We start from the raw sequence: 15,787 nt of genomic DNA on the forward strand, positions 1-15,787 counted from the left end.
AGGAAGTGTGTGCTGTTTTGTACGCGTTTGCAGCCTTGCAACCTCTCTCTTCTAAGCGCATAAAGCCAGCATCTATTTCCCAGAGTTGGGAATCAATAACCAATAGCGCAGCTTTATGTCTCCGGCTCTCCGTTCTCCCCACCCCGCCTTCTTCCTAACCCAGCCAGCCAAAACAATGGAAACCAAACCAAACAAAAAAAGAGCAGCAGACTAAACAAGGCTGTGGGCCCCACCCCGGCCTGTGATTCTTCGGAGCCGGGTCTGTCAGAGAAACCCAAACAAAGCAAGCGACCCCAAACACCCACCTGTGCAACACCTCCGCAACACGCTTTATTTAAAAGGGATCGCTCCCAGGGTCGTCATGTGTACATTATATACAGATAGATATATTTATATATTTATACGGTCCTCCTTTCCCTCCTCCTGCATAGGCAGAGTCTGTGCAAGAATTCTTAAGCATCTTCCTTCTCGGTGCAAGTTGTGCAGGCAAGCTATGTCCATTCCGCCGGCCCAGCAAATTTATCCTCCGGGTGGGAGGAAAGGTATCAGCTGTCGGAGTCCAAATCGCTTTTGCTTTCTTCTTGTCTCTTCTCTGGGGATGTTTTGGAAGCTTTATTCCATTTCTGGGCATTTTCTGACTCCTCCGAAGAGGACCTCTTTTGCCTTCTCCATTTAGCCCGGCGGTTCTTGAACCAAACCTGCCATTCGAGGAAGTGAAGGAGGGGAGGGGAAGGTGTCAATACTTGCAACAACACTGTTTGCACCGCGTCTTTCAGTTTTGCACGGCTGCTGCAGCAGCATGGAGCTCTGACGCTACACGTGCGAACCAGCCGTTACGGATCTAACACCACAAAAGCGGCAATGCTATACCTACTTCCCTGGGAACTCAATGGGACTTTTGAGTAGGCATGTATAGGATTGCACTGGGATCGAGTTCTCCTATCACTAGATGCCACGCCATCTCAAACGTAATGCTTCCTCTGGTGGAATCGGTTCACACACCCCGATGACGTAAACATGCATGTGTGAACAGATTACCGTCTGAACAAGATGCTATGCAGCCTAGAGCTTCAACACAGAGCCGCGAACTAAGAGACGGGTCATGCATTTCGCTGCGCGAATGCGCAAAAGGTAGAATCTAACATCATTCCCCCGCGCAACCTCAACTCCTGGTTGAGCTACTTCGCCGGCGGCTGCAGTTGCTTCCGCGCACCTGGAAAGTGTAATACCTTACAGGATCACAGTGCAACCGGGGTTATTTTCAAGCCAACACTGCAGGACTGACAGCGTAAGGATGGGGAGTGTTACCATTAGTTTATCCAAATAGCGCTGCTGGTTATCCTACTGTTCCCACGTTTTTAGGGCCAAGGGTGTGTCAGAAGTTGTGCAAAATACAGGTTTGATATGTTCTGCCTAAAGTGCTTAGCTCCTGCAAAAAAATACATTTGACCAGCAGAGCGAGTTGCATCTTAAAACCTGGGAAGCGAACGCTTAAGAAGCGAGGCATTTTGCATCGCAGCTACAGAGGCAAGTTGGATGGCGTTGTCTAGCTCTGCACCCCCACCCCCTTCTCTCTCCGTTACCTGGCACAGGATGTCCCGGGCCAAGATCGGACGCAGTTGCCCGTCTCCCCGCATTCAAAGGGACTTGCTTCCACCAAATGCGTGTAGGATCGGCGTGCCGACGCCTCCCAGGACCGCCTAGTACTGTTTTACTCTGGGCCTAGTACACTGCCGGGCTCTATAAATAAGTGCAGTTGTTGTGAGCAAGTACTTCGGTTGTCTTTAGACAGGCAAGCCTAGTCTACAATCCAGTGAACACAGAAGTCACCGTCCAAACCGAAGTCCCAAAGTATTAAGAGGGGGACTCGGTGCCTCTTAAAACTAAATCTGAAGTGGAGGGAAGCTGCAAATCCTACCACACTCATCAAGGAATAAGTTCCATTAAACTTACTGCTTTAGGGTTAAACTCTCAAAGTTGTGGATCGCGCCACGCGAATAGGACTGAGCACGCTGAGTAGGCAAAGTGCCCGTCCAAGTTGGGAATCTGCGGAACTGAAGCTGCGATCCAGGGACCCACTGAATTGTTGATCCCATTGCCTAAATTTAACGCGTCCTCAACACACATACTTAAAATTAGGTTTCATTTAAATCAGTTGCGTTCACTTGGGGGTAAACAGTGCAGGATTGGGGCCGAATGACAATGGTAAGGAGAATTACGGAGTAATCCTATGCATGTCTACTCAGAAGTAAGCATCACAGAGCAGTGGCGTAGCGTGGGTTGTCAGCACCCGGGGCAAGGCAAGTAATTTGCGCCCCCTAACCCGTGGATTTGCGCCCCCTAACCCTAACCCCCAGACGTTGCGCCCGGTGCAGCCGCCCCCCCCTGCACCCCCCACGCTACGCCACTGTCACAGAGCTCAACGGAACTTACTCCCAGGTAAACTAGGTACAGAATTGCTGCACTACTCAGTACTCAGTAGTAGCAGTTACTCAGAAGACTAAGTACTACTGCTACTACTGAGTAAGCCTTACATATTATTCCTCACCAAGGACGTGCCAGGCGCTGCATAAAATACAGAAGCGAGTTTGCAGTCGGTTAAAGACGCAAACTTTCCCCCTCCTTTGGAAATCTACGGGTTGCTTCTCTCCCTCCCACCCCCACCATCACTCGCCCTCCCCTTGGATGGCATAAGGAAGAAACGGCCCCCGGTCTCCCTCCGCCTGCATTTTGCAATGAAGCCCAGAAGCCCATTCCAATTACCTCCACTTTCTCCTCTCGCAAATGGACCCTCCTGGCCAGCTGTTCCCTAGTGCCCACATCTGGGTATTTGGTTTCCTGGAAGAGGTTTTCCAGAGCCTCCAGCTGTTCATCCGTGAAGATGGTGCGGTGCCTCCTTTTCCGACGGCAGTGCAGCTGGTTCAGCAGCTGCAACTCAGTCCGGGACAAGGTGCCCACGTTCATGTACGGTAGCATCTGATGGGGCACCGGAGACATCAGGACGGACCCGGTCCCTTCGTAGCCTAGAGAGAAAGGGAGAGGGGCGAAAGGAGGTGATATAGTACCGTTTCAGCTGGATTCGGAGCCCACGAAAAAGCACGGCCTGCCAACTCCCAGAGTTACCAACCAGTTACCAGCCAGGGGCAAAAGGCCACGAAGAAGCTGATTAAAGGCTATGGAGCAAATCTGGAAGTTTCAGTTTGGTGAAAACTCCCACTAACTTTTGCAGGGATGCGGAGTCTGGGCTTGGCGCTGCAGCGCACACCCATCCCGCTTACTCCAGATTTGCCCTGGAAGACGGAAGCAAGTCTCATTCACACATGGAGAAAATGCTGATTGCCACTCCACACGTGACCCTCTCCAAAATGATAGACACAGATAGACGTGTGAATACGCCCCACTGAGTCCGTTGGCGTTTCACTCTCCACTTTAGTTCAGTGGAGTTTACGCATTAGGGGGCATGCATTTAGCTCACCGGCTAGGGCCGCTTAAGCGGGTCAGAAACTAGGGTCCAAGCCTCTCAACTACGAAGCAATAAATCCCCGCTAAATTTACCCAGGAGCCCCAAAAAACAGCCCACAACTGGGATCACGTTAAAGTGCGGTGATTTTTTACCAGCCCATCAATATATGCCCCCACCTAACTCATTGGAGGGAAGTTGGGGTACAACTGTAATCTCCATTGCCATCCAGACAAAATCAGTTCAAACTGAACAGGATTAATAACCGAACTTGAACTGTGCCCCTGACCCTCACATATTTTGGGGGGGAAGTTCAATTAATAAACTAACGTTTCCTTCTATGTATTTAGAATACTCTCATTGCCTTCAACCAGGTTAGCAACCTAATCAGATGTCAGTGGAAGGAAGCCCCACTAAATTCAGTGACATTTAACTTTGTCCTAAATAAATGTGTTAAGGATTGTATTTGAATCAGGTTCACACACCCCCAAAAAACCCCCACATTTTAACTGGGTGTGGATCGGATTTGCCCATTGGTTGACTTCAAAAATCAGGTTTGCCAGATTTGTTTATCTTATTATGGAGTGATTTACATCTCGATCTCAGATATATTTTCTTGGAAGTTTTATTTAATTCAGTGGGACTAAAAAAAATACTTATTTAAAAAATAGGACTGGAAAGTTGAAAGTAAATTAAGGAGAGCAGGTCGCCGCCTCAGAAGTTTACACTCCAATCCTAAATACATTTGCAGCATTTGTTTACTCAGAAGCAAGTCCCACTTACTTTAATTGCATTGACGGCCACATAAATATGCTTTGGGACAGCAGCTTTACTCAGAAGTCAATCTAAATACTCCCAGGAATGTTGCAAGTTGTAAGGATTCCAAACCTGCGTTTCTGAGCGGATCGTCAGAGCGGGTATATGTCTTAAGGGTGGGAAGCGAAGGGACGGGGAAACGCTGCTTCAGAGAACTGCACCCAACCAGCTCAACTCTCGACACAAACCGACTTCGATCACAAGCCATCTTGGTTCGAATATGGAACGTCACTTTCAGCCAATGCGAAGGAATGTATCGCTGCTTCGCAGCATTCTGTCACGCCGTGGAGTGACCAGGCAACAGAATCCCGGACGGGACTAGCTGTGTCTTACAGAAGCAGCCTTAATGCACGGGGTCACCAGCAGCAAACTGAGCTCCCCGCTTCCCACACCATTGCAAATTTCCCTCATTGTAAGTGAATGGGCTATTCTTCATTCCCACGAACGAAAGTCCACAGGGGACCGTTCTCCCCACCGCGCAGAGGAGAGGAGAGGAGCGGCGGCGGCGGAGCCTCGTCCTGTAAATGACGGCCATTACTCAATCATTATCCAAGCGCAAAGGATAGTCTGGAAGCGCTGGGAGGGGCGCGCGTAAACATAAGCGAAAAAAGTATGGGGAGTGGTGGTTAACTTTGATTCTCTCTTTTACATTCCCTCCTCTTCCCTCTGGGTTGAAAGTGAATAGGGCAGTTAGTACTGGGAGGGTTAATATTATTATATTATTAGCATTCTTATTGCCTTACCTGTTGCCGGGACGCAGGAGCACTGCTGCGCGCCCAGGGGCTGCATCGCGCCGCAGCAAGGCGGCCCCACGGCGGACGCCTGGACGTGCAGCTGCCCGTAGTAATAGTTGCCATAGCCTCCCAGTCGAGATCCGCCCAGCGCGGGCAAGTTGGAGGCCGGGGCCACTGCCCGCGAGTAATATCCGCCGTAGTCTCCGCCGGCGGCGGCAGCCGAGGCATACAGCGAGTCCCCGCCGTGCAGGCTAGTCGAGAAAACCACCGACGGCGCGCTCGGCTGAGGCGCCGCTTGCTGCTGCTGCTGCCGCTGCTGCTGCTGGAGCAGCCCCGACTCCTTGCAGCGGGGTCTGGCCGCCAGGATGTTGTCGATGCTGAACATGCCCGCAGGCATAGCCCCCAAAGCGCGCGGCTCGGAGGGAGGGCGGGCGGGGGCCGACGGAGCCAAGGAGAAGCTCCGCTCAGCAAGGCGGCGGCGGAGGGGGAGCGGAGCGGAGCGTGCGCGGCGGCGGAGCCGAGGCAAAACGCGGACTGAGGTTTCCCCAGGCTCGGGGCGCCAGGCTTATTTGGGGGAGGGGGAGGGAGAGGGGGGCCTGTCCGCCAGCGCTTTCTTTTTTGAAAGCAAGCGAGCCAGGAGAGGCCCTTCCTGGTCACTTTGCGCGCTTCTCCCCCTCCTCTTTTTCCTCCTCCTCCTCCTCCTCTCCACTCCCCCTTTCCTCCCCTCTGGTCCGTTTCCTCCTCAGATCTCAACTGCATGGGAGTCTCTACTCCACCCCGACCCTCTTTCCTTTTTTATACCCCGGCGACGTCATCCTGGATTTAGTTCCTGGTTATAGATCAGATCACAAATAAAACCAGATTTCTCTCTCTCTTCGCCCCCCCCCTTTCCATCTAAAGTCAGCAGAGATGGTGGCGGTGGGGAGGAGGGAAAGTGGAGGGGTGGGGCTGGTGGGCGAGTCTGGGGGAGGAGGGAAAGGGAGAGAGACGGGTCTCTGTGCATTAAGAATTAACGAAATTAACGTAATCCTTTCCATTAGCGGATCTCTCTTTTTTTCCCCCGCCTCTCGCCTCTTCCCAGCTCTCGGCGAGCTCGCTCCTCGCACCCCGCCCCCCCCCCGCGATTTAGGGTTGATCTCTCGCTGTTTGCTGCCCTCCATCGCTAATTGTTGCCCGGGTTAATCTGGTTAATGTTATTGCGGAGAATCGCCTAACACCAGCTCCCGGCCGGCTCCGAAAGTGCCCTGCTTATTTTTCTGCTGAAGAGGCTGTTTGCTAATTCATCAGCTTCTGTCGCGATCCGAAAGGACGACTTCCCTGCCGTCCATAAATGAGCTTAGGGTCGGGGTTAGACGTTCCCGAGTTCTTGCAAGAAATGCGTGCGGGGGCGGGGGGGAGGGGAGGAAGAGTGAAAGTGGGGAAACAAGGTTTAGAATATTCATCTTTAGTCCATTACAGCCGCTCCCCGATCGGCTTTGTCTTTACTCGACGGTAAACCCCTTGCTTCAAAGAGCGTAGCGTTTCCTTCCCTTTAGCCATTCCGGTCACTGATACATATGTTGCATAGAGTGTGTTCCTTTATCCCATTTTTCCTGCCCCACCCCCAGCTGAACCCCCCATCCCTCTCCTGAACCCGAACATATATATTCGAAATAATGTTTCGCTGAACTTCCTACCTAGCAAAACTCTTATTTCGTGACCGATTTGGTGCTCAGTCTGTTGCCGTCTATGGCGACATGGTTATAGGCGTGAAGGATGCCGCGGACGGAACGAAAGGCCCATATGGCCATCCTCTGCAGGTTTACTCAGAAGTAAGCCCCGATGAGTCCGGTGATCCTTAGCCTCGAGTCGGCCAGTGTCCATAGGACTGCGGTCGGAAATGGACCTCTCCGAAGCACATTTCGCTTGGAAATAAAAGCCCGCTGCGATCAGGTTAAGTCAAGACCCGGCCACTGCGCATTAGTCGCTCGGGTTTCCGCGGGGCGCGTTTGAGTAAGCATGTATAAGAGCCGCAAGACAACACCCATTGACACCGACATGATTTAATGGTTCTTAGCTTCGTCTGGGATTTTGGATTGCGGATCTGTGCCATTACGACTGTCTTTAGGTTGGTATACACACACACATCCCACACAAAGTAATGGTTACTTAAAAAAAAAAAGTAGTTGCAGGAGAGGTGTAGAAATTAATATGGTGCTTTTGCACCTTCAAAATGTTGGGGAATATTTTCAAATGTGGTTTTCGACAAACATGTGAAAAAGGAGGGTCTATTGGGGTACCATCTCAAAAAATAATCTCTTTTCCAGTCCTCCAACTATTGTATGTATGTATGTATGTATGTATGTATGTATGTATTGGGGCTGATGTGGTTCTTTACATTTCGCATGTACCTTCTGGTGAAGGGGTGGGTCGGCTAAGTCCTTTAAAAACTCTTGTTGATTAAGACGCGACCGTCTCTCCTGGTAGCCGGGTCCTTGTGATTTGCAAAACCCTTGGTCTGTCACGATTGTCTCCAGCGATCTGCAGGAGGTGAACTGAATCAGATTAGAATATTTACCCCATCAGCCCTGCATCAATGAAGGTAGGAAATTGTCCGCGCGAAACAAAACTAAGCCATTAGGGGCTGTTTACGAGGAACAAATGATTATTATTTTTCTTCTTAAAAAAAACTGAACAAAAGAATTCCTTTCTCTCAAGGCTTGCATAGGAAATGTGACATCTAAGCCTTCCTTTATCCTCTCTTAGTCTAAGCAAACCTCACGTCGCAGGACACACACACACACAATCATATGTGTATTTCTCGTTATTTCTATTTCATCTTCCTTCGTTTTCACCGCTTCCCCAGCTCAGGTGACCGACAAGTAGTCTAAGAAAGCAGTTTAATTTCAGTCTATTTAGAGGCGCACTGGATCTGCTCAAGTAAATCTAGGTAGAGGCGAAAGGGGCCCTGAATGAATGGAGCTGCTTAACTGTAAGCTCCTTGAGGGCAGAGATTTTTCTCTTCAGTAAAAGTACATAGATAATATAGTTTCTAAATACAATTAATCAAAATGAGTACAGTACAAACGTATGGCATTAATGCCTGTGGCCAACACGATATATTTGAAGAAATTAGAATATGTGTATGTTTGTGCGTATTTTTTCTTCAAACGTCTCAAAATTTTCTGAGTAGTTCTACGGTAGTTTAGAAAATTTTAAAAAATCACAAATACATTTTTACTGACACTTTCTCCAGAGTTTTTAATCTTTAGATTTCCGCATGAGGTCGGTTTTACCAACTACTCCCCTGCCGCAACCCCCACCCCACCCCCAACAAGCACCTGAGTATTAAGTTTTAATGTGGAAATCACTAAATTAATGTATATACATCTATCTATCAAAACTGAACGCAGCTTCATCGATGCCGCAAAGTGATTGCATCGCTTTGATTGGCACCTCCAGACTAGTTAGCAAAAAATAAACACAGCCCGTTTTTATTTATTTTTTAAAGTAGGGGACTAGCCTGGCAATTTCTGCGACCCAAGTCCCCCCCCCCCCCCCCGCGCATCATTCCCGGTCCGATACAGTCGAGACGTCGACTCTACGGCTCCAACGACTATAGCCCAGGCGTGCAACATGAAACTGCTGTTTAGCTGCAGTGGCGCGCGCTTTTGCTCTGTGCTTCAACTTGGGTCAGCGTTTCACTTTATTAACCATCCATGCAGGACAGAAAGGTCCAGAGTCGAGATCCTTTCACCAAAAATATTCCACAGTTTTGGAGTCTGAAAGGGGCAGGATTCTCTCTTTCCCCCCCTCCCCGTGTGCATATATACCTACATTGTGCGTAATTTGTGGCGCATCAAAAGTGGAATAAATAGAGGCACGCCGCCTGTGAAAATTAGGGAGAAGTCGCTGGAAGACAGAAGATCTGATCGGATGCTCTGTTATGACTATTTTGCGACGAATCGGTCACACCTCTAGCCTTTTTAACACGCAAACGAGGGACTGAGGCAGTGCTGGTCAGTTTCGCTGCGTGCCTATGGAAGGCTTTAGAGAGAGAAAGGAACGTATATTCACTAATCCAATGGGACGGGAGAGTTGGCTATTGCAAAAGCAGAGCTCTGCGGAGGTTCACTTGTAGGCTGGTCGTGTTTATATAATTAGCAATACCTCCCCCCGCCCTTTAATTTATTCCTCTCCCCATTGGAAAATTGCTCCTCGGGACACAAGAGCTCTTTAATGAGAAAATCTGTGGCGAGTCAACAGCACAGATATTTGGATACAAAGCAGTCCTTCGTGAAACGAGCAGCCAGGTGAGGAGAAGGTGTACAGTACTTGATTCATGCAGAAACCTACAAGCAGCTGACGAGATATAGGTCGGAAGCACCAGATAGCGGATCGGAGTACATATCAAAAGGGAGTCCAATTCGGTTTAAAATTCTGTGGTTACCTGAGCACAAAAGAGCTATCGCCTCCATCCGTAGGAAATCCAACGGTTTTCCACGGCTCTGCTTACTTTCAAGTAAACGACTTTAGGAGCCAAATAAATATGCCTAATACAGTGGTACCTCGGGTTAAGTACTTAATTCGTTCCGGAGGTCCGCTCTTAACCTGAATCTGTTCTTAACCTGAAGCACCACTTTAGCTAATGGGGCCTCCCGCTGCCGCTGTGCCGCAGCTGCACGATTTCTGTTCTCATCCTGAAGCAAAGTTCTTAACCCGAGGTACTATTTCTGGGTTAGCGGAGTCCGTAACCTGAAGCATATGTAACCTGAAGCGTATGTAACCCGAGGAACCACTGTACTGCAAGCATTCTTGGGTGTAAATTTCACGGAACTCAGTTCTGTGGGACTTACATTCCGATAAATTGGGGAGGGTGCTGGAGCACATAATTTTTTTCTTTTTGTTTCTGAATTGGAAACTTTATTGGTTTAAAATATTATGGCCCCATCTGAGTTTAGGGGTCGGGCTGTGTTAACACCTCAATCGTAGCGACACTTCCTGAGAAATAAATCCCATTGAAATCAGAAATTGAGTTTTAGGATTATTATTATTTTTAAATTCCCCTGCTAAATTGGTTAGCTGCAATTTAAGCCTTTTGAAATCAGTGAGACTTACATCTTATTTCTGTTTAGGTTTTGATTTTCGACTATTATGAATCAGAATCATCATCATTAACAACAACTTTATTTTGAATCCCCGCTCCAATGACTGTGCGCGCTCAACGTTTTTCATATTGTTCAAGAATCATAACCCAATTCGCCTCGCGCACATCATGCAGACAGACATGTTGGGACAGGCATATTCGCTTTTGCCGGTAATTCCTGCAAGCTTACTCCGGATCGTGGTCCATCCAGTTGAAGCACTACCTGTCTGGCTCCACCGCCCCCCTTGGATGGACTTTGGTGAATTTCTGGTTTCCCTTTCTGTTCTCCCTCTTCTTCACTTTCGCCTCCCATCCCAGTTCTACATTCCGTATTAAATAAACAATCACTTGTCACTCATTGGAAGAGGATGACATTGGAATAACAAATGAAAGCGCAGCAAATTTCGCGCAACTGGCTTGTTGCTGGCGAGCGGGTGTGGGGCTTGTTAGTTCCCGGGGCCAGAGTCACAGCGTGGGCTGGAGGATGCGTGGAAAGAGGGAGCTCGGCAAGGGCAGGAGGAGCTGTTAGAGGAGGAATCAAGTAAACACGACGGTGATTTTCAATATTATTACCCAAACACGATTTCCCACGAAGCAATCACGACGCACGAGTTTATGGAAATGTGGTTTGCTGAAAAGATGGTCACTCTGAACCAACATTTCAATTGGAAAGAACGGGAATACTTCTAGTTCAATGTAAGCAGCGTCCTTCTACAGGGTGATTGCTTACTGTGCTTTTATTTCCATGGGGTTTGCAAAATAAAGAGAAAAGGGACTCTCTCCCTTTCTCCAGATTTTCTTGCTACTCAATCTCCCACCCCCTCGCGAGATCCCCTATTTGTCCAGCGCTCTAGACAATGAACCCAAATACTAGACAAGGGAACAGCGCGTTCCCGGTGCCTTCGGCTCCGCAGGATGATCAATAAGGGTCTGTGCAGATTTTTTCCCGCAAGGAATTTTCCATCGCTTGGAAGGCGCTGAAGGCGCTGGCCATCTCATTTTTAAAAAAGAAAAGGGTAGTAGTATGTTCATAGGTATGCGCTGCGACGCCGGGGTAAGATAGCCCACAATTTCTCTAAGCAGCCAAACAATTTCATTCCGGAATGAATGCCGAGCGTATTCGGTGTCCAGGTTATGCGCATTCCTCAAACCTAAATCCCCGCGTCCGCCCCGGATTTTTATCCTTGACTGTGCCATCATCCGCACAATTCCAAACACCGAGAGGACGAGATTGCCAGCGCAATCCAAGGGGTGTCTACTCAGAAGTAAGCCCCGTGGAGAGTTCAATGGAACTTGGGTCGTATCCGCGCTAGACCTTATAGGAATCAGGGCTATCGCGCGTAATAGCAGCGCACGCAGACGAGAAATGGGGAGTTTTACAACGTTGTGACAAATGAGTCTGAGGGACAATGGCTAAAGGGGAGCAAAGAGTTTAGATGCTTAATGCATGTCATGACTTTGGGCATGTTCCCTTCCGAAAGATTATAATAAAACCAGAAACTCTGCGACCTTTACTTCGAAGTCACCCGCTGAAGGAACCTCTTATGTAAATAGAAGGATGACTGAAGGTTTTAAAATCCCCCAGCAAAGCGGATTACTGGGAGGAATCAGTCCTACCTGGTGCGGATCGGTATCCACAAGCAGGTAAGGGCCCCAGATTTGGTGTAAACCCATCAGATCGATTTACATCCTGCTTAAAGGCCGGACTTTGACAACGGGCTCATGGACGCGTCTGTCTTGACACGGTGGATTCAGTTCGACGTCAGAGTCGTTCTGAATTCACACCCGTGCGCGCCCGCGAGTCTACCCCAAGCACACTGGCTAGCTAAATCCACACAAAATGCTAAAAAACAACAACACCCAGCAGCGTGTCGAATGAGTTTTGGGGGAAAATCTGATAAAAATAATTGGCACACGAATCATTTTAAGACGTTTAACTGAGTCGTGGGTCCACGTCGGAGGCAGTATGCTTTTGAATAACACTTGCCGGGAATCACAAGAGGGGAGCGTGCTCTTGCGCTCAGATCCTGCTTTTGGGCTTCCCATAGCAGGCAGAGAATTATAGAATCATAGCCTCATGGAGTTGGAAGGGACCACAAGGGTCATCTAGTCCAACCCCCTGCAATGCAGGAATATTTTCCCCGAAGTGGGGCTCGAACTCACAATCCAGGGGTTAAGCGGCTCATGCTCTACTGGCTGAGCTATCCCAGCATCATCTGGTTGGTTACTAGAGCACAGGGTGTTAGACTTGGGCCTTTGGCCTGGTCCAGCTCTTGTTACCTACTTATAGTAATCGATTTCACTAGAACTGGTTTCCAATAAATTGTCCCTAAAGATAGCATTTAAAACTGGCTGAGGTTCAAATACTCTGGATTAACTGGTAGTCTCCCCTGGTGCACAGTTTGGGGTCAGGAGGCTGTGCAAGATGGTGCCATTGACTAGTTTCGATTCTCAGATTAAATTATTATTATTATTTATTGAGTTTTAAAACCGCCATATACCTGGGGGCCTCAGGGCGGTTCACAGAATAAAATCAAGAAATAAAAATAAAAACAACAACCCAATAGCTCCCCCCCCCCAAAAAAAAACATTTTAAAAGGGCATAAGATGTAAATCAGATCAACCAAAGACCAGGGTAAAAAGGAACATTTTTGCCTGGTGCCTAAAGGTGTACAGTGGTACCTCGGGTTAAGAACTTAATTCGTTCTGGAGGCCTGTTCTTAACCTGAAACTGTTCTTAACCTGAAGCACCACTTTAGCTAATGGGGCCTCCCACTGCTGCTGCGCTGCCGGAGCACAATTTCTGTTCTCATCCTGAAACAAAGTTCTTAACCCGAGGTACTATTTCTGGGTTAGCGGAGTCTGTAACCTGAAGCGTATGTAACCGGAGGTACCACTGTATAATGAAGGCGCCAGGAAAACTTCCCTGGGGAGAGCATTCCACAAACAGGGAGCCACTGCAGAGAAGGCCCATTCTTGCATTGCCACACTCCGGACCTCTCAAGGAGGAGGCACACGTAGAAGGGCTTCAGAAGATGATCTCAGGGTCCAGGCAGGCTCATATGGAAAGAGGCGTTCCTTGAGGTATTGTGGTCCTGAGCCGTTTAAGGCTTGCTTATGGAGTAAACACAAATTTCACTGGGAGATCCAGGTTTTTTAAAAAAGGAGAGGAAGGGAATGCTACACTACAAGGTACCAGAGGTACCAGAAAGAGAATCTGAAGTGATCCAGAGGTCCAACACCTTTCTTGCTAAAACATTTGGGAGGTGGGGGAAAGCTTGTGGGGAGGGACAAATAACATTCTCAAGCGTGTAGAGCAGGGGTCAGCAAAATTTTTCAGCAGGGGGCCAGTCCACTGTCCCTTAGACCTTGTGGGGGGCCGGACTACTTTTTTTGGGGGGGGAATGAACGAATTCCTATGCCCCACAAATAACCCAGAGATGCATTTTAAATAAAAGGACACATTCTACTCATGTAAAAACACGCTGATTCCCAGACCAGGCTGGATTTAGAAGGCGATTGGGCCAGATCCGGCCCCTGGGCCTTAGTTTGCCCCATAATACTGGAACATGAGTCCACCAGCTGAAAACGGTGCAGAAAAACCAAAGTCCAAACCGTAGTTAACTGTTAATGCAAGGATTCGCTGTCACAATATGTCCCAATGGTTACTAGATTGGCCTTGTGAAAGCACTAAAATAAATTTATAGAGGATAAGTCTAACAAGACCTTCTTTTCAAAGGAGCCCAGGGCAGCAACAACAAAGTGATGGAACAATACAATTAAAATATGAAATAAAAATAATTTAAAAACAGTTAACAGCATCTAAAAACATTTTATAATACAATCACAGCATCAAATGTCATAGTTGCCAGACTATGGTATATTTCAGACATCAAATGCCTAGGCAAACAGGAATGTTGATAATGAGGGAGACAGTCGCATCTCACCAAGGAGGGCATTCCACAAATGGGGGGGGGCCATCACCAAGAAGGCCCTGTCAACCTGGCAGCACCTAGTGGCAACACCACCACCAACAGGGTTTTCCCTGCCAATCATACATGCTGAAATGGTTGGTATTAGGGAAGGTGTGGTTTAGGTACTTGGGTCCCGAGACATTTAGGGCTTTATGTGCTAGGGCAATTGGGCCTGGTAGTTCATAGACAGTGGATGCAGCACTTTTGGGACTGGTGGAACATGATCTCACCAGGCTGCCTCCCGTCAATGTAGCAGATGCATTTTGCACTAGCTGCAGATTCTGGACCATCTGCCAGGGCAGCCCCATGTAGAGCAAAGTGAAGTAGTCCAGCTTGGAAATCACAATTTGTTATTATTTGTTCAAGTTACATCCAGCCTTTCCTCCCAAAGGAACCCAGGGAGGCACTAGGGCATCTGAGGCCAGACTATTCTGGTGCAGACATGGCCATATAGACTTCTAGATACCAAATGCTGCTGCTTTCAGGCTCTGTTTGTAGGGTTTCCAAAGACCTGGTCCCTAGTGTGAACAAGACGCTGCACCAGATGGACCTTTGGTCCAATCCAGCAGGGCTTTTCTTATGTTCCTTAAGTGCCAACACCCGTGTGGCACTTAATGTATGAGTAAAGATATGATAACTAATTATTATTACTGCTGTTGTTATGAGCTATCTTATACACTATATCAGGGGTCAGCAAACTTTTTCAGCAGGAGGCCAGTCCACTGTGCCTCAGACCTTATGGGTGGGCAGATTATATTTTGAAAAAAAATATGAACGAATTCCTATGCCCCACAAATAACCCAGAGATGCATTTTCAACAAAAGGACACATTCTACTCATGTAAAAACACGCTGATTCCTGGACCGTTTGCGAGCCAGATTTAGAAGGCGATTGGGCCAGATCCGGCCCCCGAGCCTTAGTTTGCCTACCCATGCACTATATCAATACTTAATGAAGAGCTCATTGAAAGTTCAACGTGCTTAGTATAGAGAAAATCTCAGCCTTCCCGTAAATATTATTATTGCTCCCTTTGTTTGCAGATGTTCCAGTGCAATTAACAATGCCCTCTTCCCTGATTTCTCAAAGTTCAGGAAGTCTTTACCTGTGTCCTTTCAAAAGACGCCTAGTGCTGGATCCAGTCCTCCATGGGCACAGTGCCCGCATGCAGAAGGACCCCTGTGGGGCTCAAGAAAACAATGTTTTCCCCATCCCACTGGCACTCACTGCCATGATTGGGAAAGGGAAGCCCATGTGCACCTACCCAGCCTTTCCTCTCCATAGCTCAGTTGGTAGAGCATGAGTCTCATAATCTCAGGTTCGTGGGTTCGAGCCCCACACTGGGCAAAAAGATTCTTGCATTGCAGAGGTTGGACTAGAGGACACTTGTGATGCCTTTACAATTCTATGAATGTAGGAAGATGGAGCAAGTTTATTTTCTCCTGCTCTGGAGCGTAGGACTCGAACCAATGGCTTCAAGTTACAAGAAAGGAGATCCTGACTAAACATCAGGGAAAACTTTCTGACAGTAAGAGCTGTTTGACAGTGGAACGGTCTCCCTTGGGAGGTTATGGACTCTCCTTGCTTGGAGGTTTTTAAGCAGAGGTTGGGTGGCCATCTGTCATGGATGCTGTAGCTGAGATTCCTGCATTGCAGGGGGTTGGACTAGATGGCCCTTGGG

At 48.3% G+C, this 15,787-nt stretch overlaps 1 protein-coding gene and 1 long non-coding RNA gene across 2 annotated transcripts; one reads left to right on the forward strand and one right to left on the reverse strand.

Moving 5' to 3' along the window:
- Positions 1–306: 306 nt before the first annotated feature.
- Positions 307–5,407, reverse strand: GSC (goosecoid homeobox; the record flags this gene model as incomplete). The annotated part of the gene is made up of 3 exons (XM_083620257.1): positions 307–698; positions 2,764–3,023; positions 5,020–5,407. 3 exons carry the CDS (start codon positions 5,405–5,407, stop codon positions 546–548), a joined length of 801 nt encoding a protein of 266 aa, XP_083476383.1. The 3' UTR covers positions 307–545.
- Positions 4,354–10,805, forward strand: LOC310766736. Its single transcript, XR_014550397.1, has 3 exons — positions 4,354–4,688; positions 7,477–7,591; positions 10,125–10,805. It is a non-coding gene; the product is annotated as an uncharacterized lncRNA (long non-coding RNA).
- The last annotated feature ends 4,982 nt before the right edge of the window (positions 10,806–15,787 follow it).

Source organism: Podarcis filfolensis (genome assembly GCF_964270895.1).
Source record: "Podarcis filfolensis genome assembly, chromosome: 1".
NCBI lineage: Eukaryota > Metazoa > Chordata > Lepidosauria > Squamata > Lacertidae > Podarcis > Podarcis filfolensis.